This window comes from Nerophis ophidion, linkage group LG24 (genome assembly GCF_033978795.1).
Source record: "Nerophis ophidion isolate RoL-2023_Sa linkage group LG24, RoL_Noph_v1.0, whole genome shotgun sequence".
NCBI lineage: Eukaryota > Metazoa > Chordata > Actinopteri > Syngnathiformes > Syngnathidae > Nerophis > Nerophis ophidion.
In genome coordinates, this window is record NC_084634.1 from 5,348,071 (window position 1) to 5,374,294 (window position 26,224).

The window sequence follows — 26,224 nt, forward strand, 5'->3', positions numbered from 1 at the left end:
TCATTTGCCCACCGCTAATATATATATATATATATATATATATATATATATATATATATATATATATATATATATATATATATATATATATATATATATATATATATATATATATATATATATATATATATATATTCGTACGAAGCGGCTGGGGAAAGGAAAGGCTGGGCTTCCCTACTTAGGCTTCCGCCCCCGCGACCCAACCTCAGATAAGCAGAAGAAGATGGACGCATGGTTGGATGGAAGGATGGATGGAAGGATGCATGTGCAACACAACTTGATGTTTCTTGAAAACAGCGTCCAGTAGTTGATACAGATACAAACTAATGTATCCGCATACAATTAATACGACGTTTACTCTGTTAAACGACACACATGTGCACATGTACGTTGTAATTAAGACAGAGAAACCATAATAACCAAAACAACGTATTCTCCGCCAGACGCCATCTTGTTTTGTTCTTCCTCCTGTGTGACGTCATCGAGGTGTGCTCAACCGCGGAACAAATGTTGGCCAAACACGTGTTTCACTGGGACAATAGTGAGTGGTGCACACTTCCTTCGCCCGGCCACAGAACACCAAAAAGAGTTGCTGGTGTAACAATAGGAAGAATATATTCCACTCCTCTCTTGTACACGCGGCTTATGAGGTAATATACATTATATATTTTCATATTATTTATCTTATTTACCTGATATGTTGTTCCAAGCTAACGTGCTAGCGTTAGCCCGCTAGCAGGCCTTTGTAGCAAATTCGAGCGTTTTTGTTTTTTGAGGAGTGTATTTTATATGTTCTCTATGAGAATTATATTGACTTATTTCATACTTTAACTGTTGTTTTTTTTATATTACAGTCACGCTTAACGTCATTAAATATGTGTTACTAGAAAGGAACGAACGTCTCGTAATTGAAGTCTGGAATAAGTCACATGGTATAATAATAATAATAATAATAATAATACATTTTATTTGGTATAGCGCTCATCAGTATCGTCACACCCTTAGTTAAAAGCACACCATCCCCATGACATGACACTTCCACGTGATGTAGAACAGGAGTACAACATTTTAAATATACACACTCATCCGAAGAATATTAAAAAATAAATATATTTGGTGGGCCAAACAAAATGACTCGACAAACCAATGTTTGGTATGGGCGATATGACCTCAAATACACAAACCCTATTTCCATATGAGTTGGAAAATTGTGTTAGATGTAAATATAAACGGAATACAATGATTTGCAAATCATTTTTAACCCATATTCAATTGAATGCACTACAAAGACAAGATATTTGATGTTCAAACTCATAAACTTATTTTTTTTTTTTTGCAAATAATAAATAACTTAGAATTTCATGGCTGCAACACGTGCCAAAGTAGTTGGGAAAGGGCATGTTCACCACAGTGTTACATCACATTTTCTTTTAACAACACTCAATAAATGTTTGGGAACTGAGGAAACTAATTGTTGAAGTGGAATTATTTCCCATTTTTGTTTTATGTAGAGCTTCAGTCGTTCAGCAGTCCGAGGTCTCCGCTGTCGTATTTTACGCTTCATAATGCGCCACACATGTTCGATGGGAGACAGTTCTGGACTGCAGGAGGGCCAGGAAGGTACCCGCACTCTTTTTTTTTATGAAGCCACGCTGTTGTAACGTGGCCTGGCATTGTCTTGCTGAAATAAGCAGGGGCGTCCATGAAAAAGATGGTGCTTGGATGGCAGCATATGTTGTTCCAAAGCCTGTATGTACCTTTCAGCATTAATGGTGCCTTCACAGATGTGTAAGTTACCCATGCCTTGGGCACTAATGCACCCCCATGCCATCACAGATGCTGGCTTTTGAACTTTGCGTCGATAACAGTCTGGGTGGTTCGCTTTGCCTTTGGTCCGGATGACACAATGTCGAATATTTCCTAAAACAATTTGAAATGTGGACTCGTCAGACCACAGAACACTTTTCCATTTTGCATCAGTCCATCTTAGATGATCTCAGGCCCAGAAAAAGCCGGTGGCGTTTCTGGGTGTTGTTGATAAATGGCTTTCGCTTTGCATAGTAGAGCTTTAACTTGCACTTACAGATGTAGCAACGAACTGTATTTAGTGACAGTGGTTTTCTGAAGTGTTCCTGAGCCCCTTTAGAGATGGATGTTGGTTTTTTGATAGAGTGCCGTCTAGGGGATCGAAGGTCACGGTCATTCAATGTTGGTTTCCTGCCATGTCGCTTACGTGGAGTGATTTCTCCAGATTCTCTGAACCTTTTGATGATATTATGGACCGTAGATGTTAAAATCCCTAAATTTCTGGCAATTGCACTGTGAGAAACGTTGTTCTTAAACTGTTTGACTATTTGCTCTCGCAGTTGTGGATAAAGAGGTGTACTTTGCCCCATCCTTTCTTGTGAAAGACTGAGCATTTTTTTGGGAAGCTGTTTTTATACCCAATCATGGCACCCACCTGTTCCCAATTAGCCTGCACACCTGTGCGATGTTCCAAATAAGAGTTTGATGAGCATTCCTTAACTTTATCAGTATTTATTGCCACTTTTCCCAACTTCTTTGTTGCAAATTGCTGGCCTCAAATTCTAAAGTTAATGATTATTTGAAAAAAAAAAAAAAGTTTATCAGTTTGAACATCAAATATTTTGTCTTTGTAGCATATTCAACTGAATATGGGTTGAAAAAGATTTGCAAATCATTGTTTTCCGTTTATATTTACATCTAACACAGTTAATACAGTGGGGCAAAAAGTATTTAGTCAGCCACCAATTGCGCATATTCTCCCACTTAAAATTATGACACAGGTCTGTAATTTCAACTGTGAGAGACAGAATGTAAAAAAAAAAACTAAAAAAATCAGGAATTCACATTGTAGGAATTTTAAAGAACTTATTTGTAAATTATGGTGGAAAATAAGTATTTGGTCTCTTCAAACAATGAAAATCTCTGGCTCTCACAGACCTGTAACTTCTTCTTTAATAAGCTCTTCTGTCCTTCACTCTTTACCTGTATTAATGGAACCTGTTTGAACTCGTTATCTGTATAAAAGACACCCGTCCACAGCCTCAAACAGTCAGACTCCAAACTCCAATATGGCCAAGACCAAAGAGCTGTCGAAGGACACCAGGAAAAGAATTGTAGACCTGTACCAGACTGGGAAGAGTGAATCTACAATAAGCAAGCAGCTTGGTGTGAAAAAAATCAACTGTGGGAGCAATTATCAGAAAATGGAAGACATACAAGACCACTGATAATCTCCCTCGATCTGGGGCGCCACACAAGATCTCATCCCGTGGGGTCAAAATGATCATGAGAACGGTGAGCAAACATCCCAGAACCACACGGGGGGACCTGGTGAATGACCTGCAGAGAGCTGAGACCAAAGTAACAAAGGTTACCATCAGTAACACACTACGCCGACAGGGAATCAAATCCTGCAGTGCCAGACGTGTCCCCCTGCAAAAGCCAGTTCATGTCCAGGCCTGTCTGAAGTTTGCCAGAGAGCACATGGATGATACAGCAGAGGATTGGGAGAATGTCATGTGGTCAGATGAAACCAAAATAGAACTTTTTGGTATATACTCAACTCATCGTGTTTGGAGGAATTAGAATACTGAGTTGCATCCCAAGAACACCATACCTACTGTGAAGCATGGGGGTGGAAACATCATGCTTTGGGGCTGTTTTTCTGCTAAGGGGACAGGACGACTGATCCGTGTTAAGGAAGGAATGAATGGGGCCATGTATCGTGAGATTTTGAGCCAAAACCTCCTTCCATCAGTGAGAGCTTTGAAGATGAAACTTGGCTGGGTCTTCCAGCATGACAATGACCCCAGACACACCGCCCGGGCAAGAAGGAGTGGCTCCGTAAGAAGCATTTGAAAGTCCTGGAGTGGCCTAGCCAGTCTCCAGACCTTAACTCCATAGAAAATCTGTGGAGGGAGTTGAAAGTCTGTGTTGCTCGGCGACAGCCCCAAAACATCACTGCTCTCGAGAAGATCTGCATAGAGGAATGGGCCAAAATACTAGCTACGGTATGTGCAAACCTGGTAAAGACCTATAGTAATCGTTTGACCTCTGTTATTGTCAACAAAGATTATATCACAAAGTATTGAGTTGAATTTTTGTTATTGACCAAATACTTATTTTCCACCATAATTTACAAATAAATTCTTTAAAATTCCTACAATGTAAATTCCTGGATTTTTTTTTTTTTTGTAATATTTTCAAAAAGTGTTTGTTCTATTTTTGGCCAAAGTAAGACAAAGACAACAAGCTAAAGATATTTTTTTTAATTATAATGCCATTATTTTAATAGTCCAGCCCTTGTGAGTTTGACACCCCAGAGGTAGAATGTTGGCTACTTTTTAAATGTTCTTGTAATCGAACAATTTGTTTTGGTATGTTAGATGGAATTTTTGCCTAACATGTCTTCTTCAGACCCGACCACTGTGACCCGGTGCCTATCAGCTGTTATTATAGGCAAGGCCAATCAGGAAGACCATGGACTGGACTCTCACTATTATGTTAGATTCACTATGGACTGGACTTTCACATTAGTGAAAGTTTCTCACAGTCATTCACATTGACGTCCCATCGGATTGTGAGTTTTTCCTTGCCCTTTTGTGGGCTCTGAACCAAGGATGTCGTTGTGGCTTGTGCAGCCCTTTGAGACACTTGTGTTTTAGGGCTATATGAATAAACATTGATTGATTGATACATGGTCCTGAAGTTCCATGTTGCGATGTTAGTGGAGTGTCTAGGGGTCAGAAGAATCGGACGCACCGTCTCCTTACGGTTTTCCGTGTGCGTCGACATTTTCTCTTTGGTTTGTGTAACTGAAGAGACTTTCTTTCCAAGACTTTTGGATTTTTTGGTTTTCGTCAACGTTTCTGTAGCAAGGAGTTTTTATGGGTTGGGCTTGCTAGCCCCAAGCCTAACCTTCCACCATTTCTGGTTTCGGGAACTTGTGGAGTTGACTTGTTAGTCCCCTCGCCTTGTCTATTGTCTTCCAGGTAATAGGGTCGTGTTTTTTTTCCAAGATGGCGCTGCTGTAGTGGCTGCCGTAGGCAGGAGCTCTGTGCTCTTGTGTCATCCTTTTGTGTTTCCCTCTTGTTTTCATGTGTTATTATTTTTTCTTGCCTTTTGGTCCGGGACCCTTTGGGACTGTGTGACAAGGGGTGGCACTTTCGTGACCTCTGTGGTGCTTTTTTGTGGACTTCTGGATCTGCCTCCCGGGAGCCGTTTGGCCATGGAGACCAGCTGCAGGGTCTCTGCCACACCGGAGTAGGTTTGGAGGGACTGGAGGAGATGCGGATGAGGGGACAGGGCTGCGGAGCTAGCACTGAGCGCTGGGATGGAGAGTCTTCGCGGTGTCTTGGCTGGGTGAGCAGGTGTTGGGACACCTCAGTCACCTTGGACGTATCCTCGCTCATCCATGCGGACTGGACACTGGCCGAGAGTGGAGTCGGCTGTCTTGGTTGCTTTGTTGGGTCTGCTCCTGTCTCTGGCCATGTTCCCTCCACCCCAGTGGACGATGGCGTGGAACACCGCAGAGGCCACCACAGTGGATATGTTTCTTTTACTTTTTATTCATAGCTGTATGTAGAAGTGTCTGGTTGTATCTGCTGCTTTAATGTCTTTAATGTCCTCTGTGTTCTTTGATGTTTGATGTTTCCCTCTTACACACATGTAAGAGGGATGTGTTCTATGGCTATGAGTTGTTGTTTTTTTCCCTTGGCCTCAGTCTGCACCCCCTCTCCAGGGCCCAGGCTAAGACTGATATTTTTTATTTTATTTTAATCTTTTATTTTTTTCTCCCATTCCCCCCCCCTTATTTACCTGTATCTCATCTTTTTTGTAAGGGGCGCTGGAAGCCGGCAGACCCGTCAGCGATCCTGTTCTGTCTCCCTGTAATGTTTGTCTGATCTTGAATGGGATTGTGCTGAAAATTTCAATTTTCCTGAAGGAACTCTCCTGACGGAATAAATAAAGTACTATCTAATCTAATCCATCTAATGTACAAGCTGTCTCGGCACGTCAAGCCCAGTCAACTCCTGCTACTGTGTAGTGAGAGTCTCACCAGCCACAAGCAATGAAACTGTTGCAAGCCCACCCTACCAGCAGCGTGAGACAGCCTCACCTTTTCTCCTCCAAACATATTGCTGGGGATCGTGGCCACACAGCTCAATTTTAGTTTCATCAGACATGGGCAAAGCTAAGACCTTCTGGAGGAAAGTTCTGTGAAATACCACAAACTAACTTGTAGTGTCTTGTTAATTTATAGCCAAAAATATTTTTATTTTATACATATTCACAAAGCAGAATAATGTCCTTAGGGCCATCTGGCACCCCATGGGGTAACGGTAAGGTCTGGGCCTCTTAAGACCTCACTGTTGGTGCTAATTGACCTGTTTCTTCTCCTTTTTACCGAATTTGAAAGCAAAAGTGAGTCAACAAATAACTGAATCGTAAAGCAGAATTGAAAATTTAATCTGAATTGGTAAAATCTTATCAATATCGCTCCTAACAGGTGACTGAACAAATATGGACTCCTTTCAACCATGTTTGTCTTCTTGTGTCCTGCAGACGTCTGCGAAGAACATCTTCTCTCTGAGCAACAGAAGTGAAACTTCAGGATGGACAAGGAGGAGCCACAGCCCTTCCACATTAAGGAGGAAGAAGAGGCGCCACATACATTGCAAATGCAAAGGGAAGATAATAACCCACTGACCTCCCATTTTAAAGAGGAAGAGGAGGAACACAGCATCAGTCAAGAATGGCTGGAGAAGTTCCATGTGGTTGTGAAGAGTGAAGATGATGAGGTCAAAGGTGAGAGTGAGGAGAGGGGAGGGGGGGAGCCTCCAAGCAGCAGCTCAACTCAACACATGACAACAGAAGCTGATGGAGACCACTGTGGAGGATCACAAGCAGACAAGCTCTTAGCTCCACTATCAGATAGTGAGGACACAACGTCACACTCTCCTGACACTGATGATGAAGACTCTAAAGATGATAAGACATGTCACACTGACAACACACACTTCACATGTTCTTTCTGCGACAAAACTTTCAGTAACCGTTGCAATATGAAAAGACACATGAAAATACACACTGGAGAAAAACCTTTTTCGTGTTCAATCTGTAGTAAATGTTTTGTTGTAAATCGACAGTTGAAAATACACATGAGAAGACACATTGGAGAAAAACCTCTTTCCTGCTCAGAATGTGGTAAATGTTTTGTATTAAATCAAAGTTTAAAATTACGCATGAGAACACACACCGGAGATAAAGTTTTTTCGTGTTCAATCTGCGGTAAAGATTTTACTCGAAGGGACACTTTCAAAACACACGTGAGAATACACACTGGAGAAATACCTTTTTCCTGTTTAGAATGTGGTAAAGGTTTTGTAAGTAATCAAACTTTAAAAGTACACATGAGAACACACATTGGTGAAAAACCTTTTATATGTCCAGTGTGTGTTAAAAGTTAAATAGAAAGTCAGCAATTAAAATCACACATGAGAACGCACTCTGGTAAAAAAAAAAAACATACTCCTGTTCAAGCTGCAACAAAAGCTTTTGTCACCTAAACACTCTTACAGTACACATGAGAACACACACAGGAGAGAAAGTGTTGAGTTGCAGTGTGTGTGGTGAAAGATTCTCTTCTAAGTCCCAGTGTAAGAAACACAAGTGTGCTGGTGAGAAAAGCAGCAGAAAATGAAGATGCAGGATTTGAAATAAACTGTCAAAACTTGAACTTTGACTTTCTAACAACATCAGCACATATAACATGTGTGACATCATTGTTGTGTGTGTAACACAATCTTGTTAATATGATTCTAACATTTATAGATTAGACACTTCAGATTAGTGCTTTTATTTCAGTCAAGTACATGAGTTAATATACACATTTGTGTACTTTAAAATGAAAAGAAACAATTTGACTGAAAAGGTGAGATTAAACAGTACATAAAATATGTTACTTACAGTACACATTTTAGGTGTAGATATCCATAATTCACTTGAATACTTATTCATAATAGTGTTTCATATATGTTTTTTGTAATAATGAAGAGTTACATATATTTTTTTCTAATTGTAGATGATTCCATGGATTAACTCTCCTTTATATGATGTACATATTTGTTTTACATGTGTTCATACCTTTGCTTTTGAGTACACATAAATCCCTCTTAGTTCATATTTACTGGTTCACATCTGAAACATCTTCTGGACCACTTCTGGAAGCATATTATTATTTACTTTATACATCATTTGAACAATTGTTTTTTATACAAGATCATTTACATTTAAAAGGTGTGACTTTATGAATCATTTTTTGGGTCTCTATAATCCATTCTATTAATTGTCCTTTTTACACTCTTGAATATGAATATTGTTGTGTGATTGTTTTATATGTATGTCCCCAGACCTTTATGTAATAAAAATGTATGCTTCAACTGAAGTTGGGTAAAATAGTTATAGTTAATATTTGTAAGTATGTATTTTATTCTATTTCGTATTGCACTCCATTTTTTAATGTTTTCTTTATAATATTTCCATGTAGTGTCCAGCTTACTTCATCATCTATATTAACTCCTAAAAATGTGATGACGTTTATTCCTTTCATTTCAATATTATCCATCATAATTTGTGTTTTACATTTTTACAACCTCCAAATGGATGTTTCTTTTACTTTTTATTCATAGCTGTATGTAGAAGTGTCTGGTTGTATCTGCTGCTTTAATGTATTTGATGTTTGATGTTTCCCTCTTACACACATGTAAGAGGGATGTGTTCTATGGCTATGAGTTGTTGTTTTTTTTCTCCCTTGGCCTCAGTCTGCACCCCCTCTCCGGGGCCCAGACTAAGACCGATTTTTTAATTTTATTTTAATCTTCAATTTCCCCCTTGTTTACCAGTATCTCATCTTTTTTGTAAGGGGCGCTGGAAGCCGGCATACCCGTCAGCAATCCTGTTCTGTCTCCCTGTAATGTTTGTCTTATCTTGAATGGGATTGTGCTGAAAATTTTAATTTTCCTGACGGAATAAATAAAGTACTATCTAAATATGGTATATTTAGTTTTTATTGAAGTTTAGTGACTGTTTATTGATGTGTAGCCATCTTTTTATGGTCAAGTTCTCTCTGGATAAAATAAGATGAGAGTTAAATCAAGCAGTAATGAAGGGGAAAAATGGAAGATTATTATATACATAATTATATATAGTTATACTCAGTAGTCACAATTAAAGACACTGTTCATTTGAGCAAAGAAAAAGAGTAAAGTGTAATATTCCAACATTGTGAAGCTGAGTTATGGTAAAAAAAACATTCAGCTTCAAAGGCTTTATGAGAGTGATGTAATTACCAGAATCAGAAATAATTTATTAATCCCTGAGGGAAAATTAACATTTTTAGCACTGTTTTAATCATGTGAATATTCAATATAATAATGTATGATATTAAAACCATAATAAAGTGGTACGTTTGGGGATGTGAAATATTGTTTGTATGAACATCCTGGATGTTTTCATGCTGGAATAGTTTCAATTAGTGGAGAGTGAAACAAATCAGGAAGTACTGATAATGATGGTTTATTTTTAGCCTGTTTATGAATGATTAAAGATACAAAAACAGAGCTTATATCCTCAGTGAGTTGAACTCTAGCAGTAAAGATGAGATAAATAATGTGAAAAGGGCAGAAGTCAAATGTTTCTTCAGGTAATACATGGAGCCTTTGCTGCCACTTATATATACATAATCTATATATATATATATATATATATATATATATATAGATATTATAATGCCAAAGGAAATTTTAAAAGAACATGAAAACCTCCCTCATTCTAAAATACATTATAAAAACAATTAACATCAAAGACAAAAACAATATCATGAGTGTAATATTTATTTTGTTTCTTATTTTTTTCTTTCCTTATGCTACTGTTGTTTCAATACATTGTTAAATATTAGAGTATTTTTACGAAAATAAGTTTTATGTCTTTGTTTTGAAAATTTGAAATGGACAAGTTTACTTTTATTTTCACAATAAGTAAATAGTATATAATAAAGTAGTTTTACCGGTGGTGGAAAGCTGATTTTACCATTTTCTCTCGCGAGATTTGGAAAAGAGCTGGTTATTTGTTTCTCTCGCGAGATCTGACAACGCTGCGCGCGAACGAAACACGGCGAGGATAAAGCAAGATGGCGTCTGACGGTGAGGACGTTATTGCAGTCGTCCCAGTTCAGTGTTCTTAATCTGTGCCTCCATGTACACATATATGTCCTTTATTACACTCTAGTAAATAGAGTAAACATCGTTAATAACTGTTTGCATCCGGTTATATTAGTCTGAGCGCACTTTGATGCTTCTCCGGCTAGCTTAGCTTGCTAGTTAGCTTAGCTTGTTAGCTGCTAACAAAGAGAGGCGGAAGTGATCAAAACACATCGCTAAGCAGAGATCAAGTGTGAGTGTAAAGTGTTGTGATTGTGTGAAAATGTGCGAAAGAACCATAGCAGAGTACGAGGGGGAACTTTGTCCAACAAAAGAGGAGAAGGAGCGACAACATCAAAAACATCAAGTTGTGTTACACAGAACAGGTTTTTTTACTTCTTTCTCTTACATGTTTACTAACTTTATATTTATTATTAACACTATTCTTGAATAGATTGTTTATAGGAAGATGAATTGTCACGTGAGGATGATGCACTGATTGTTTTACATTGTTTATAAAAAGGAGAAAGTATCAGACACACAATATTTATGAGAGGTTGATGTTCCTCACAGTTTGTAACAATGTGTATCAACATGTTTACACAAAACTCACACAGTCACCGGGGGAATATTCCAGAGAGCAGGTTAAGTGCAAACTCCTGAGTATGTAAAGCTTGAGAGTTTTACGTGCACAAATAAGAGAGGTAAGACAAAGTCAGCGTCAGTTACCATTGCTAGCTGGCAGGTATGACAAGTTATATATGTGTGTAAAAGCTGTACTGACCTGTTTTTTCTGCATAATGGTGCAGCCATTAACCTACTACTACACCTACTACATCGACCTACTCAGTGGCCTAGTGGTTAGAGTGTCCGCCCTGAGATCGGTAGGTTGTGAGTTCAAACCCTTACTGAGTCATACCAAAGACTATAAAAATGGGACCCATTACCCCCTGCTTGGCACTCAGCACCAAGGGTGGGAATTTGGGGTTAAATCACCATAAACATTATCCCCGGGCGTGCTCACCGCTGCTGCTCACTGCTCCCCTCACCTCCCAGGGGGTGATCAAGGGTGATGGGTCAAATCCAGGGAATAATTTCGCCAAACCCAGTGTGTGTATGACAATCATTGGTACTTTAACCTTTTTCATACCATCTCAAACCAATTCATTATTAAATGAAATGTCTTATAGTCGCTTAAATTTGTCTTTAACCAAGCAACACTATGTTTTATCCAGTTATTTGATTAATTGAAAACATTTCCAATAGAACACTTGATTAATACAATGTTCAATAGCCACAGCCCATTATTTAATGTACGATTGATTTTTCGCATGTAGGAGTTAAATTGTGTTTTGTTTGTGTCCTGTAGACATCCATCAGCTGATTGGACACCAAGAAGAATGTCTCCCTCATCTGCAGGGGAACAGTTTCACTTCAGAGTATCCACACCCCTTACATTTTAAAGAGGAAGAGGAGGGAGAGTGTCCTGTAGGGCAGAAGGAGGCTGATCTCAGCAAGTTTCCACTGACTGTTGTCTCTGTGAAGACTGAAGAGCATGAAGACAAACCACCTGAGTCCTCACAGCTTCATCACAGTCCAAGTAAGCACAACATCCACATATCATCTAATACAATGTTTGTGACACATGTTCATCCGGGGGCCACATTTATCACTAAAGATGGAGATATATTTGCTTTTTAACACCACCATTTAAAAATGAATGCTCATCAATCATGTGAATTAGTGATGTGAATTATATTTATATTTATATAGCGCTTTTCTGTAGTGACTCAAAGCTCTTTTACATGGTGAAATCCAATATCTAAGTTACATTTTAACCAGTGTGGGTGGCACTGGGAGCAGGTGGGTAAAGTGCCTTGCGGAAGTGGCAAGGATGGGGGAAGCGGGGATCGAACTTGGAACCCTCAAGTTGCTGGCACGGCCACAATACCAACCGAGCTATACCGGCCCGGTCAAATCATCAACAGTGTAATTGCTTGGCTGTAACCATGTGACCTAGAGGCCGTCATCCTTACCTCACGTGGTCAAATGAAGGCAAACATTCAATATGGCTACTGTTTATTTACCTTTAGCAGCACATATGTCAGCATATTTCAAAGGTTTAGTGGTGAAGATAAGAGATGTATACCAAGTACCAAGAGAGCCAACTCCACCCTCGGCCGCCCACCAACTCCCGGCCAGTGTCCAGTCCGCATGGATACGTCCAAAGAGACCGAGGTGTCCGATACCTGCTCATTCAGCCAAGACACTGTGAAGCTTGTCAGTCCCGGCTCTCAGCGCCAGCTCCGCAGTCCTGTCTCTTCATCCGCATCTCCTCCAGTCTCTCCAAACGGACTCTGGTGTGCCAGAGACCCAGCAGCTGGTCTCCATGGCCGAAAGGTTTCCGGGAGGCATATCCAGAAGTTCACAAAAAAGCTCTGCAGAAGTCACCAAAGTGCCACCCCTTGTCACACAGTCCCAAAGGGTCCCCAACCAAAAGGCAAAAAAACCCTCATGAAAACAAGAGGGAAACATCCGGAACACAAAAGAATGACACAAGAGCACAGAGCTCATGCCACCAGCAGCCTCTACAGCGGCGAAAATGAACATGTCATCGTTTAGGGGCGGCATGGCGTAGTGCATGGGTGTCAAAATCTGGCCCGCCGTTTAATTTAATTTGGTCCTTGAGTCAATATCAATTTAGCATTAGAGCTGGCCAGCCGGTGTTATACTGCATTCACCGCTAATACTCATACTTGCCAACCCTCCTAATTTTCCTGGTAGACTCCCGAAGTTCAGTGCCCCTCCCAAAAATCTCCCGGGTCAACCATTCTCCTGAATTTCTACCGATTCCCACCTGGACAACTATATTGGGGGCGTGCCTTTAGCGTTCTCTACAACCTGTCGTCACGTCCGCTTTTCCTCCATACTAACAGCGTCTCACATAATATTTGTGGCTTTCACACACACACACACACACACACACACACACACACACACACACACACAAGTGAATGCAAGGCATACTTGGTCAACAGTCATACAGGTCACACTGAGGGTGGCCATATAAGCAACTTTAGCTGTTACAAATATGCGCCACACTGTGAACCCACACCAAACAAGAATGACAAACACATTTCGGGTGAACATCCGCACCGTAACACAACAGAATAAATACCCAGAACCCCTTGCAGCACTAACTCTTCCGGGAAACTTCCAGCAAACTGACCAATAATTAACGTTTTATTCATGCATTTTCTCTTGTTACTTCAAAGCTTGAATGTTCGGTTCATTCATTATTGTTATTTTATTTTCAAATGTATTATTAGCCTGTGGAAAAAAATTGCTATTTACCTCAGAAGATTGCAAATAGTAAAAAAAAGGCATAACATTTTTATTTAAGTTTTATTTGATATGCCATTGATATTTTTTTTAATTATTATTTTTATTATTTGAAACTGGATTTTGCATGTCACTAAAGTTATATAAGCCTTACTTGATCAATATTTCATGTAAAATTTGTTTGGGTCCCTATTAAAAGGTTAATTTGTTCAACCATGGCCCGCGGCTTTGTTCCGTTTAAAATTTTGGCCCACTCTGTCTTTGAGTTTGACACCCCTGGGGTAGTGGGTAGAGCTGCCGTGCCAAAACCCTGAGGGTTGCAGGTTCGCTCCCGGCCTCTTGACAGCCAAATCGCTGCCGTTGTGTCCTTGGGCAGGACACTTCACCCTTGCCCTCGGTGCCGCTCACACTGGCGAATGAATAGGTGGTGGTGGGAGAGGCCGTAGGCGCAAACTGTCAGCTTCGCTTCCGTCAGTCTACCCCAGGGCTGCTGTGGCTACAGATGTAGCTTACCACCACCAGGTGTGAATGAATGATGGGTTCTCACTTTTCTGTGAGCGCTTTGAGTATCTAATAATAGAAAAGCGCTATATAAAATCGAAGCCATTATTATTATTAAAATCAGTTTAAACATTCTTTTAGTTACACTTTATTAAAGGGGAACATTATCACAATTTCAAAAGGGTTAAAAACAATACAAATCAGTTCCCAGTGGCTTATTTTATTTTTCGAATTTTTTTTCAAAATTTTACACCTTCCGGAATATCCCTAAAAAAAGCTTTAAAGTGCCTTATTTTCGCTCTCTTCGAAACCACTATCCATTTCCCTGTGACGTCATACAGTGGTGCCAATGTAAACAAACAATGGGAATACCACAGCAAGATATAGCGACATTAGCTCGGATTCAAACTCGGATTTCAGCGACTTAAGCGATTCAAAAGATTACGCATGTTTTGAAACGAATGGTTGGAGTATGAAAGTATTGAAGAAGAAAGAGAAGCTATTGAGCAAATATCTATTGACGCTATTCATAGCCATAGCATGGCTGAATAGCTGCGTTAGCATCGCCGGAAAAATGTGCGGACCAAACGATCAGGACTTTCGCATCTTTTGACACTGGAGCAACTCAAATCCGTCGATTGGTAAGTGTTTCTTTCCCATTAAATGTGGGTGGAAGGAAACGTAATATAGTTGCAAATGCATCTACAGGTTATCCATACATCTCTGTACCATGTCTGCTTTAGCACCGCCGGTAAATAGCATGTTAGCATCGATTAGCATAGCATGTTGGCATCAATTAGCTGGCAGTCAACATCAACAAAACTCACCTTTGTGATTTCGTTGACTATCGTTGCAAATGCATCTGCAGGTTATCCATACATCTCTGTGCCATGTCTGTCTTAGCATCGCCGGTAAAATGTGGAGACACTCTGGCACATTCAATGGGGGTCTGGCGGCAGACACTTTGGCATCTTCGGGCCAGTGGTGCAACTTGAATCCCTCCCTGTTAGTGTTGTTACACCCTCCGACAACACACCGACGAGGCATGATGTCTCCAAGGTTCCAAAAAATAGTCCAAAAAACGGAAAATAACAGAGCTGAGACCCGGTGTTTGTAATGTGTAGAAAATGAAAATGGCGGGTGTGTTACCTCGGCGACGTCACGTTCTGACGTCATCGCAAAAAGAGCAATAAACAGAAAGGCGTTTAATTCGTCAAAATTCACCCATTTAGAGTTCGGAAATCGGTTAAAAAAATATATGGTCTTTTTTCTGCACCATCAAGGTATATATTGACGCTTACATAGGTCTGCTGATAATGTTCCCCTTTAAGGACAGTCTCGTGCGAAATGTCCTTCTTTGCTGCAGCACCAACCTGCAGTGTAGTGTAACTGTTGTTGTTGTTGTTGTCCTCTATCTAAGTGTCTTCCAACTCGACCTGGTTGTCCTCGTCCTCTAAACTATCCTCTACCGCGTCCTCTATTTTGGTTGTAATATATTTCACTATTTTCCTGCTTGTGGTAGAATGTGTCAGTGCCTGCTTTGGCTTTCTTTCTATTTGAAACTTTTTCTGCATGTAATGCATGATTTATGTATTCATCCGATGTTCCTGTGGGGAAACCAATGTCATTTTTGTCCACCCACTCATGTACAGTTGTGATCAAAATTATTCAACCCCCACACAATTTTGGTGTTTTAGCAAGTAGGACATTTATTCCGTATTTTGTTTATAGTCATATCAAATAAAGATGCATTAAATAGACAAATGCAACTTGAATTACAACATTATATTTTGTAACATACCAAACAGTGTCATTTCTCTTAATATCTCATTGACAAAATTATTCAACCTCTTGAAGATCACAACTCTTAAGAACAAAATTTGAATAAGGGCTTTTCAATCAGGTGTTGACAACACCTGTAGATGTGATTAGAACCAAAACGAGCAACAATTAAACTGATTGAAAAAGACTGTGACGCTCAGCTTCTTGTAGATGGTCAATGGTGTGTTTGCAACATGGTGAAGTCCAGGGAGTGGTCAAAGAAGTCAGGAGAGGAGGTCATTTCTCTTCATAAGAAAGGATATGGATATAAGAAAATAGCAAAGACATTACACATTCCAAGACACACAGTTGGGAGCATAATTCACAAGTTTAAAGCTAAAGGCACAGTGGAAAAACTACCTGGGCGTGGTAGAAAGAGGATGCTGTTTGCGTACAGTGGTGAAAAACTCCCGGGTAACAGCTGAGGAACTACAACAGGACATTGCAGAGGGGGGAACGCAGGTTTCGTCCCAGACAATAAGGCGCGCATTACGAGATGAAGGCCTCCATGCCAGAACTCCCAGGCGCACCCCACTTCTGACTACCAGGCACAAGAAAAAAAATTGACTCCAGTATGCCAAAAATCATCTGGAAAAAACTCCAAAGGTTTGGGAAACTGTTCTATAGAGTGATGAGACAAAACTGGAACTCTTTGGTCCTTTGAATCAACGTTATGTCTGGAGGAGAAAAAATTAAGCTTACAAAGAGAAGAACACCTTTCCTACTGTTAAGCATGGTGGGGGGTCAATCATGCTCTGGGACTGTTTCTCTGCCTCAGGTACCGGGAATCTCCAGCGCGTTCAAGGCATTATGAATTCTATTTCCTAGCAGGATATATTAGCTGCAAATGTCATGAAGTCAGTGAGGAAGCTGAGGCTTGGGAGACGTTGGACCTTCCAACAGGACAAGGATCCCAAGCATACCTCCAAATCAACATCAGAGTGGTTGCAGAAGAAGGGTTGGAAGACTCTGGAGTGGCCTTCACAGTCGCCAGACCTAAATCCACTAGAAAAGCTGTGGTGGGACTTGAAGAAGGCAGTTGCAGCACACAAGCCCAAGAATATGAAGGAACTGGAGGCCTTTGCCCAAGAGGAATGGGCTAAAATACCTGCAGATGCTTGCAAGAAGCTTATGTATCACCTTTGAAGGATGTCATTACTGCCAAAGGGTGTTCTACTAAGTACTAAAGATGCATGGAACTAGGGGGTTGAATCATTTTGTCAATGAAATATTAACAAAAATGTCCTTTTTTGGTATTTTGTAAAATACGGTGTTACAATTTAAGTTGCATTTGTCGATTTGACACATCTTTATTTGATATGACTATAAACAAAATACGGAATAAATGTCCAACTTGCTAAAACACCAAAATTGTGTGGGGGTTGAATAATTCTGATCACAACTGTATGGCTTGTCTGGAGTTTGCATGCAGAACGTGTTTTAGTTGTTGTTGGTAGAACTTTCATTTAGTCCACTGTGTTGTTTAAAAGTTTTTTCCAGTCTTAGTTTATATTCTTCAAATGTTTTTTCATCTTTTTGTTTTGTTCTTCCCAATTTAGTGTAATTCGCACTCTTTTGGAACCTTTCTTCAACTCGTGCCATTGCGTCCAGCACTCTATTTCTTAGTTTGTCACGGTCATGCTCTAATGGTATTCTTCTTCCGTCTTGCATGTCTAGAACCATGGGGACCCAATTGTCCCTTTTTAGACCAGTTGATCTGCCGTTTTCTCCTATGTCCCCCCTTCCCTTGTGGAGGGGGTCCGGTCCGATCCGGTAGCCATGTACTGCTTGCCTGTGTATCGGCTGGGGACATCTCTGCGCTGCTGATCCGCCTCCGCTTGGGATGGTTTCCTACTGGCTCCGCTGTGAACGGGACTCTCGCTGCTGTGTTGGATCCGCTTTGGACTGGACTCTCGCGACTGTGTTGGATCCATTATGGATTGAACTTTCACAGTATCATGTTAGACCCGCTCTACATCCATTGCTTTCCTCCTCTCCAAGGTTCTCATAGTCATCATTGTCACCGACGTCCCACTGGGTGTGAGTTTTCCTTGCCCTTATGTGGGCCTACCGAGGATGTCGTAGTGGTTTGTGTTGTGGTTTGTGCAGCCCTTTGAGACACTAGTGATTTAGGGCTATATAAGTAAACATTGATTGATTGATTGATTGATACTTGTTGCCATGTCGGCCCCATTGCAGTCAAACAGGTATTCTGTGTTTCTCTCCCGTAAAGGTGATAGGATATGCAGAGGTTTTTCCATTCCCTCCAGGAACTGTGTTATGTCCTCGGTGTATGGTGTTATCTCTTCTAATGCTTTTTTAAACATCTACCAATGTCCGTGTCCTGTGTACTAACAGTCTTGGGTCTTGTCCTTGTTCTCCTGCATGTGGATTAGCCACTTCAATTAATGGATATAATTCTCCGTTGTCAGGATTGTAGTTTCGAGTTGGCGTTTTAGTTTTGGGCGAACACACTACCCCTTGCTTTCTGGACCATTTTAGGTCTTGAGTTTTTTGGGTCCCTTTTTGATCTTACTGTTGGTTGTTCCGATACACTTTCATTGTATGGCAGGGGATTTTGTAATTTGTTTAGGTCTGGATATAGATAGATAGATAGATAGATAGATAAATAGATAGATAGATAGTACTTTATTTATTCCGTCAGGAGAGTTCCTTCAGGAAAATTACAATTTTCAGCACAATCCCATTCAAGATCAGACAAACATTACAGGGAGACAGAACAGGATCGCTGACGGGTCTGCCGGCTTCCAGCGCCCCTTACAAAAAAGATGACATACAGGTAAACAGGGGGGGGAGAAAAAATAGAAGATTAAAATAAAATTAAAAAAATCGGTCTTAGCCTAGGCCCTGGAGTGGAGGTGCAGACTGAGGCCAAGGGAAAAAAAACCAAAAACCAACAACAACTCATAGCCATACTACACATCCCTCTTCCATGTGTGTAAGAGGGAGACATCAAACATCAAAGAACACAGAGGACATTAAAGACATTAAAGCAGCAGATACAAGCAGACACTTCTACATACAGCTATGAATAAAAAGTAAAAGAAACATATCCACTGTGGTGGCCTCTGCGGTGTTCCACGCCATCGTCTGCTGGGGTGGAGGGAGCATGGCCAGAGACAGGAGCAGACCCAACAAAGCAACCAAGACAGCCGACTCCACTCTCGGCCAGTGTCCAGTCCGCATGGATGAGCGAGGATACGTCCAAGGTGACTGAGGTGTCCGACACCTGCTCGCCCAGTCAAGTTACCGCGAAGCCTCTCCGTCCCAGCGCTCAGTGCCAGCTCCGCAGTCCTGTCCCCTCATCCGCATCTCCTCCAGTACATCCAAACAGACTCTGGTGTAGCAGAGACCCTGCAGCTGGTCTCCATGGCCAAAAGGCTCCCGGGAGGCAGATCCAGAAGTCCACAAAAAAAGCACCACAGAGGTCACGAAAGTGCCACCCCTTGTCACACAGTCCCAAAGGGTCCCGGACCAAAATGCAAAAAAATATAATACCACATGAAAACAAGAGGGAAACACAAAAGGATGACACAAGAGCACAGAGCTCCTGCCAACAGCAGCCACTACAGCAGCGCCATCTTGGGAAAAAAACAAAAAAAAACAAAAACGCTGATCTAGGTTTTTTTGTTGTTGTTGGAGCGCTGGGTGTGGAGGCTTCTGTCCGTACTTCTTCCTCACTTGACTCTTCCTCACCGTCTTCCCTTACAACTTGCCTATTTATTCTCCTAACTGGGCCTGTCTCATCATCTTCTGCTCTATGAAGCATACGCTTTTTGTCTCTCATCGCCCTTTCTTTTTTCCTCTCCTTCTCTGTTTCTTTCCCTTTCTTCCTGTTCTTCCTTTCTTTTCTTTCGTTCCTCGTCTTCTCTACTTTGAGCCATCCTCATCAAGCACTCAGTCTGATCCCACCCCATTCTGGCAAGTTTCTTACTGTTGTTCCCACATTTTTGTACAATTTATTCCCGCAGTTTTAGTACATCACCTACTTTGAGGCATCCAGTAAACTCATGTTTTGAGATTAAGTCATCGAGAAATTTCAGCAAGTCTGGGTTTGTTTTTTCTACTGCTTTCCAGTCTTTACATTTTAACTCATCTTTTGGACGAACCTTTGGTTTACTTGTCTCTCTTCCCGTTTTGAGTGTATAGAGTAATTCACCATCAGTAGAAGCATTTAAGTCTCACCTTAAAACTCATTTGTATACTCTAGCCTTTAAATAGACTCCCTTTTTAGACCAGTTGATCTGCTGTTTCTTTTCTTTTTCTTCTATGTCCCACTCTCCCCTGTGGAGGGGGTCCGGTCCGATCCGGTGGCCATGTACTGCTTGCCTGTGTATCGGCTGGGGACATCTCTGCGCTGCTGATCCGCCTCCGCTTGGGATGGTTTCCTGCTGGCTCCGCTGTGAACGGGACTCTCGCTGCTGTGTTGGATCCGCTTTGGACTGGACTCTCGCGACTGTGTTGGATCCATTGTGGATTGAACTTTCACAGTATCATGTTAGACCCGCTCGACATCCATTGCTTTCCTCCTCTCCAAGGTTCTCATAGTCATTATTGTCACCGACGTCCCTCTGGGTCATTATTGTCACCGATGTCCCACTGGGTGTGAGTTTTCCTTGCCCTTATGTGGGCCTACCGAGGATGTCGTGGTGGTTTGTGCAGCCCTTTGAGACACTAGTGATTTAGGGCTATATAAGTAAACATTGATTGATGATTGATCCCATACAGAGCCGAACACATAAGGATTACTTTTGTCTTTGTTGTAAGGTAGTGGTTGAATGTATTATTGCCGTACACGTCGCTTCTACTGGTTGTTGCCCACCAGTGAAGTGAAGTGAATGATATTTATATAGCGCTTTTTCTCCAGTGACTCAAAGCGCTTTACATAGTCAAACCCAATATCTAAGTTACATTTAAACCAGTGTGGGTGGCACTGGGAGCAGGTGGGTAAAGTGTCTTGCCCAAGGACACAACGGCAGTGACTAGGATGGCGGAAGCGGGGATCGAACCTGCAACCCTCAAGTTGCTGGCACGGCCGCTCTACCAACCGAGCTATGCCGCCCCACAGGGTAGGTGTTTTGCCTAGATCTTCCACAATAACCCACTATTTGTTTCGCAAAACTTTTAGTATGGAGTGATAGCCTATTAGCGATCACTCCCACACACTCCCATGTTCACCACTTTCACACTCGTTTTACGGAAAATTCAGTTTTTGCTGACTCCACCGTCCTGGTAGAGTGGCCGTGCCAGCAACTTGAGGGTTGCGGGTTCGATTCCCGCTTCTGCCACCCTAGCCACTGCCGTTGTGTCCTTGGGCAAGACACTTTACCCACCTGCTCCCAGTGCCACCCACACTGGTTTAAAAAATGTAACTTAGATATTGGGTTTCACTATGTAAAGCGCTTTGAGTCACTAGAGAAAAGCGCTATATAAATATAATTCACTTCACTTCACTTCCCTTCGGACTCGCACTCTCGTTTTACGAAATTTTCAGTTTTTGCGGACTCCGCCATCCTTCAGACTGACAATCGTTTTACAGAATTTTCAGTTTTTCGCAAACTCCGCTGTATATGAATGATAATAGAAGAACTTCAAAATGGGTTACAAAGGCTTTTAATTTGGCAGCTGACAGTTGCAGTAACATACTGTGTCATTTCTAATTGTACTATTTTGTCAAACAATTGTTATAAATGTACTTTTTTATTTACTGTTAATATATAATTACTTTATTTGAGAAAATAATACTGCAAATGATGTAATATTTTACTGCATATTTCAGCAACTAAATTAGGAGCCTGTTTTAAAATGGTTCTATTAGTATTTCTATATGAAATAATATATTACACAATGTATTTTAAACCATGTCGTTCATCCATAGTAAAAAGTCCTGTTGTCCTGTTTTGTTTTTCTTTTCCTGTGAATAATGTTGTAAAGAACATCTTGTTTGTGCGTCACGGAAATTTCAAGACAGTTCCTGCGATAACTTTTTTTTTCCCCAAGTGCATGTAAAAGTACTGAATGCATTGTGTGACTGAGCAGAGATGGTGTGTTTGTCTTGCAGACGTCTGTGAAGAACATCTTCACCCTGAGCAACAGAAGTGGAGCTTCAGGATGGAGCCACAGCCCTCCCACATTAAAAATGAAGAGGAATGCCCACTGATCCCCCATTTTAAAGAGGAAGAGGATGACTCACTGACCACTCACATTAAAGAGGAAGAGGAGGACCCACAGACCCGTAACATTAAAGAGGAAGAAGAGGAGTCACATACCCCTCACATCAAAGAGGAAGAGGAGGAACACAGCATCAGTAAGCAGAGAGAGCATCTTGAAGGACTGGAGGAGGTTGATGTCACCAAGATGCCAGTGACTGGTGTCCCTGTGAAGAGTGAAGATGATGAGGTCAAAGGTGAGAGTGAGGAGAGGGGAGGGGGGGAGCCTCCAAGCAGCAGCTCAACTCAACACATGACAACAGAAGCTGATGGAGACCACTGTGGAGGATCACAAGCAGACAAGCTCTTAGCTCCACTATCAGATAGTGAGGACACAACGTCACACTCTCCTGACACTGATGATGAAGACTCTAAAGATGATAAGACATGTCACACTGACAACACTCACTTCACATGTTCTGTCTGTGACAAAGCTTTTAAAGACCGTGGCAACGTGAAAAGACACATGCGAATACACACTGGAGAAAAACATTTTTCATGTTCAATCTGTGGTAAAGATTTTAATCAAAGGCACCATTTGAAACGACACATGATAGTACACACTGGAGAAAAACCTTTTTCATGTTCAATCTGCGGTAAAGCTTTTACTCAAAGGGACCATTTCAAAGTACACATGAGAACACACACTGGAGAAAAACCTTTTATATGTTCAGTATGTGGTAAAAGATATATAGAAAGACAGCAATTAAACTCACACATGAGAATGCACTCTGGTGAAAAAACATACTCCTGTTCGTGCTGCAACAAAAGCTTTCGTCACCAAAACAATCTTACAGTACACATGAGAACACACACTGGAGAAAAACCTTTTTCATGTTCAATCTGCGGTAAAGATTTTAGTCGAAGGCATTACATCAAAACACACATGAGAATACACACTGGGGAAAAACCTTTTTCCTGCTTAGAATGTGGTAAAAGTTTTGCAATAAATCAAAGTTTAAAAGAACACATGAGAATACACTCTGGTGAAAAACCATACTCCTGTTCAACCTGCAACAAAAGCTTTCGTTACCTAAAAACTCTTAAAGCACACATTAGAACACACAACGGAGAGTAAGTGTTGAGTTGCAGTGTGTGTGGTGAAAGATTCTCTTCTAAGTACCAGTGTAAGAAACACAAGTGTGCTGGTGAGAACAGCAGCAGCAAATGAAGATGCAGGATTTGAAATAAACTGTCAAAACTTGAACTTTGACTTTCTAACAACATCAGCACATATAACATGTGTGACATCATTGTTGTGTGTGTAACACAATCTTGTTAATATGATTCTAACATTTATAGATTAGACACTTCAGATTAGTGCTTTTATTTCAGTCAAGTACATGAGTTAATATACACATTTGTGTACTTTAAAATGAACACAACAATTTGACTGAAAAGGTGAGAATAAACAATACATAAAATATGTTACATAGAATTAACATTTTAAGGGCAGATATTCATAATTCATTTTTATACTTACTCATAATAGTGTTTTGTATATGTTTTTTTTTTAATACTGAAGCGTTACATATTTTATTTTCGAATTCTAGATGATTCCATAGATGAACTCCTTTATATGATGTACATATTTGTTTTACATGTGTTCATACCTTTGCTTTTGAGTACACATAAATCCCTCTTAGTTCATATTTACTGGTTCACATCTGAAACATCTTCTGGACCACTTCTGGAAGCTTATTATTATTTACTTTATACATCATTTGAACAGTTGTCTTTTATACAAGATCATTTACTTTTAATCATGTGTTGGGTCTCTATAATCCATTTTATTATCTAAATTACTCTCTTTTGTAATATGAATATTGTTTTTTGATTGTTTTATATGTATGTCCCCAGTACGTTATGCAACAAACAATGTATGCTTCAACAAAAGTTGGGTACAATACATTTTTTTAATGCTTTTGCTGCTCCTGGTACATGTGCTGTCATCTTTCCTCCATCAAGATAGCTCAGCTTCACAATGTTGGAATATTGACTGCTGATATTAATATTCTTCTATTGTTTAGAATGTTACACTTTACTCTTATTTGCTGAAATGAACAGGATGAAAGTGTCTTTAATTGTCACTACTGAGTGTAATTATATATAATTATGTATATAATAACCTTCCATTCTTCACTGCTTGATTTAACTCTCATCTAATTTTATCCAGAGAGAACTTGACCATAAAAAGATGGCTGCACATCAATAAACTGTCACTAAACTTCAATAAAACTAAACATGTCCTTTCTGGAACTGGTAAAAATGTCAAACACAAAATATGAAAAGAGTAAAGGTCATCACATTAGTGGAATATAACATAAAAACTAAGCTGGAAACTACATATAAATCATATAAAGAAAACATTTCAGAAATTGTGTGCAATACTAAATAGAATAAAATACATACTCATCAAATGTACTTCTGGAAATATTAATGAAGTGGAAAAAAAAGAGTAAAGTGTGACAATCAAAGACTTCAGACTAATAGAGGAGTGAAAACATGTATTAAATAATGTTGTGTGTTTGATAAAACAATGGCTGCTGAGCTGTGAATCTGATGTATGAATTACAAAGTGAGGGAATATATCCCACAACCACTACGCTGTTTTCTCTCTGCTGACTTTCTGGATAAATCTGCCAACTTTTAAGAACTACCGAATCAACAGAAGATAGTTTATTTACAGTTTGAATCAAATTCATTTTTGAATGACTTTTGATCCGCATGCAAACAATTAATAACGACGTTTACTCTGTTAAACGACACACATGTGCACATGTACGTTGTAATTAAGACCTAGAAACCATAATAACCAAAACAACGTATTCTCCGCCAGACGCCATCTTGTTTTGTTCTTCCTCCTGTGTGACGTCATCGAGGTGTTCTCAACCGCGGAACAAATGTTGACCAAACACGTGTTTCAGTGGGACAATAGTGAGTGGTGCACACTTCCTTCGCCCGGCCACAGAACATCAAAAAGAGTTGCTGGTGTAACAATAGGAAGAATATATTCCACTCCTCTCTTGTACACGCGGCTTATGAGGTAATATACATTATATATTTTCATATTATTTATCTTATTTACCTGATATGTTGTTCCAAGCTAACGTGCTAGCGTTAGCCCGCTAGCAGGCCTTTGTAGCAAATGCGAGCGTTTTTTTTTTTGAGTAGTGTATTTTATATGTTCTCTGTGAGAATTATATTGACTTATTTAATACTTTAACTGTTTTTTATGTATATTACAGTTGCGCTTAACATCATTATATATTTGTTACTAAAAAGGAACAAACGTCTCGTAATTTAAATCTGGAATAAGTCACATGGTATAATAATAATAATATTGACACATTTTATTTGGTATAGCGCTTTTCAGTGTACAGGATTAAACTAATAATTAACAATATTATTATTATTATAATGGCAGTGGAATATAATGTCTTATTGCAGTGGTCTATTTTTTGTTGGTGTCAACTTTATTAGCAATAAATACAAATGATGATTGCACGCACTTCTATTCCCTTGATAACATCCATCCATCCATGTTCCTACCGCTTTTCCCTATTTGGGGTGGCGCAGGAGGTGCTGGAGCCTATCTCAGCTGCATTCAGGCGGACATATCATGGAAATTAAATCAACTGATGTTTGTTATCACGAAGACACTATTTGCACAATTGTAAGCGATTCATTCTTATTCAGTCAGACTAAAATAAATATTTAATGAAATGCATGTTAAATATGAGAAATGGCTTCAATATACTGTACACAAATTAGATATGCATCAATATTTTGGGGCTTCACGGTGGAAGAGGGGTTAGTGCGTCTGACTCACAATACGAAGGTCGTGAGTAGTCTTGGGTTCAATTCCGGAAAATGAATGGATGGATGGATCAATATTTTGTTTGTAATCAATTCATGGAGTACCCAAATATTCAAAAAAAAAAAAGAAAATATATATATATATATAAATTTTTTTAAACCGCTTATTCCCTTTGGGGTCGCGGGGGGCACTGGTACCTATCTCAGCTACAATCGGGCGGAAGGCAGGTTACACCCTGGACAAGTTGCCCCCTCATCGCAGGGCCAACACAGATAGACAGACAA

At 40.1% G+C, this 26,224-nt stretch overlaps 2 protein-coding genes across 6 annotated transcripts in view; both read left to right on the forward strand.

Moving 5' to 3' along the window:
• Positions 1–26,224, forward strand: part of LOC133542507 (gastrula zinc finger protein XlCGF57.1-like) — a 53,781-nt gene that overhangs the window by 19,762 nt on the left and 7,795 nt on the right. The window contains exons 1-2 of one of the 5 annotated variants that reach the window (XR_009804168.1): positions 385–650; positions 6,592–7,765. The exons of 1 other annotated variant lie outside the window; for it this stretch is intronic. The gene's annotated coding sequence lies outside the window, so the exon portion shown is untranslated. Of the gene's footprint in view, positions 1–384; positions 651–6,535; positions 7,766–25,048; positions 25,167–26,224 lie in introns of those variants that run through there. 3 more of the 5 variants (XR_009804169.1, XM_061886709.1, XM_061886707.1) reach the window with 3 other exon arrangements.
• LOC133542483 (zinc finger protein 391-like) lies at positions 10,201–24,044 on the forward strand. The gene is made up of 3 exons (XM_061886670.1): positions 10,201–10,612; positions 11,596–11,826; positions 21,973–24,044. The coding sequence occupies exons 1-3, from the start codon at positions 10,510–10,512 to the stop codon at positions 23,196–23,198; spliced, it is 1,560 nt and encodes a 519-aa protein (XP_061742654.1). The 5' UTR covers positions 10,201–10,509; the 3' UTR covers positions 23,199–24,044.

Excerpts from the sequence above, each read along its gene's own strand:
- LOC133542483 (XM_061886670.1), top strand. The coding sequence starts at position 10,510 with ATGTGCGAAAGAACCATAGCAGAGTACGAGGGGGAACTTTGTCCAACA. Across the intron at positions 10,613-11,595 it reads AGTTGTGTTACACAGAACAG|ACATCCATCAGCTGATTGGA; the intron begins GTTTTTTTACTT and ends TGTGTCCTGTAG. Across the intron at positions 11,827-21,972 it reads ACAGCTTCATCACAGTCCAA|ACGTCTGTGAAGAACATCTT; the intron begins GTAAGCACAACA and ends TTTGTCTTGCAG.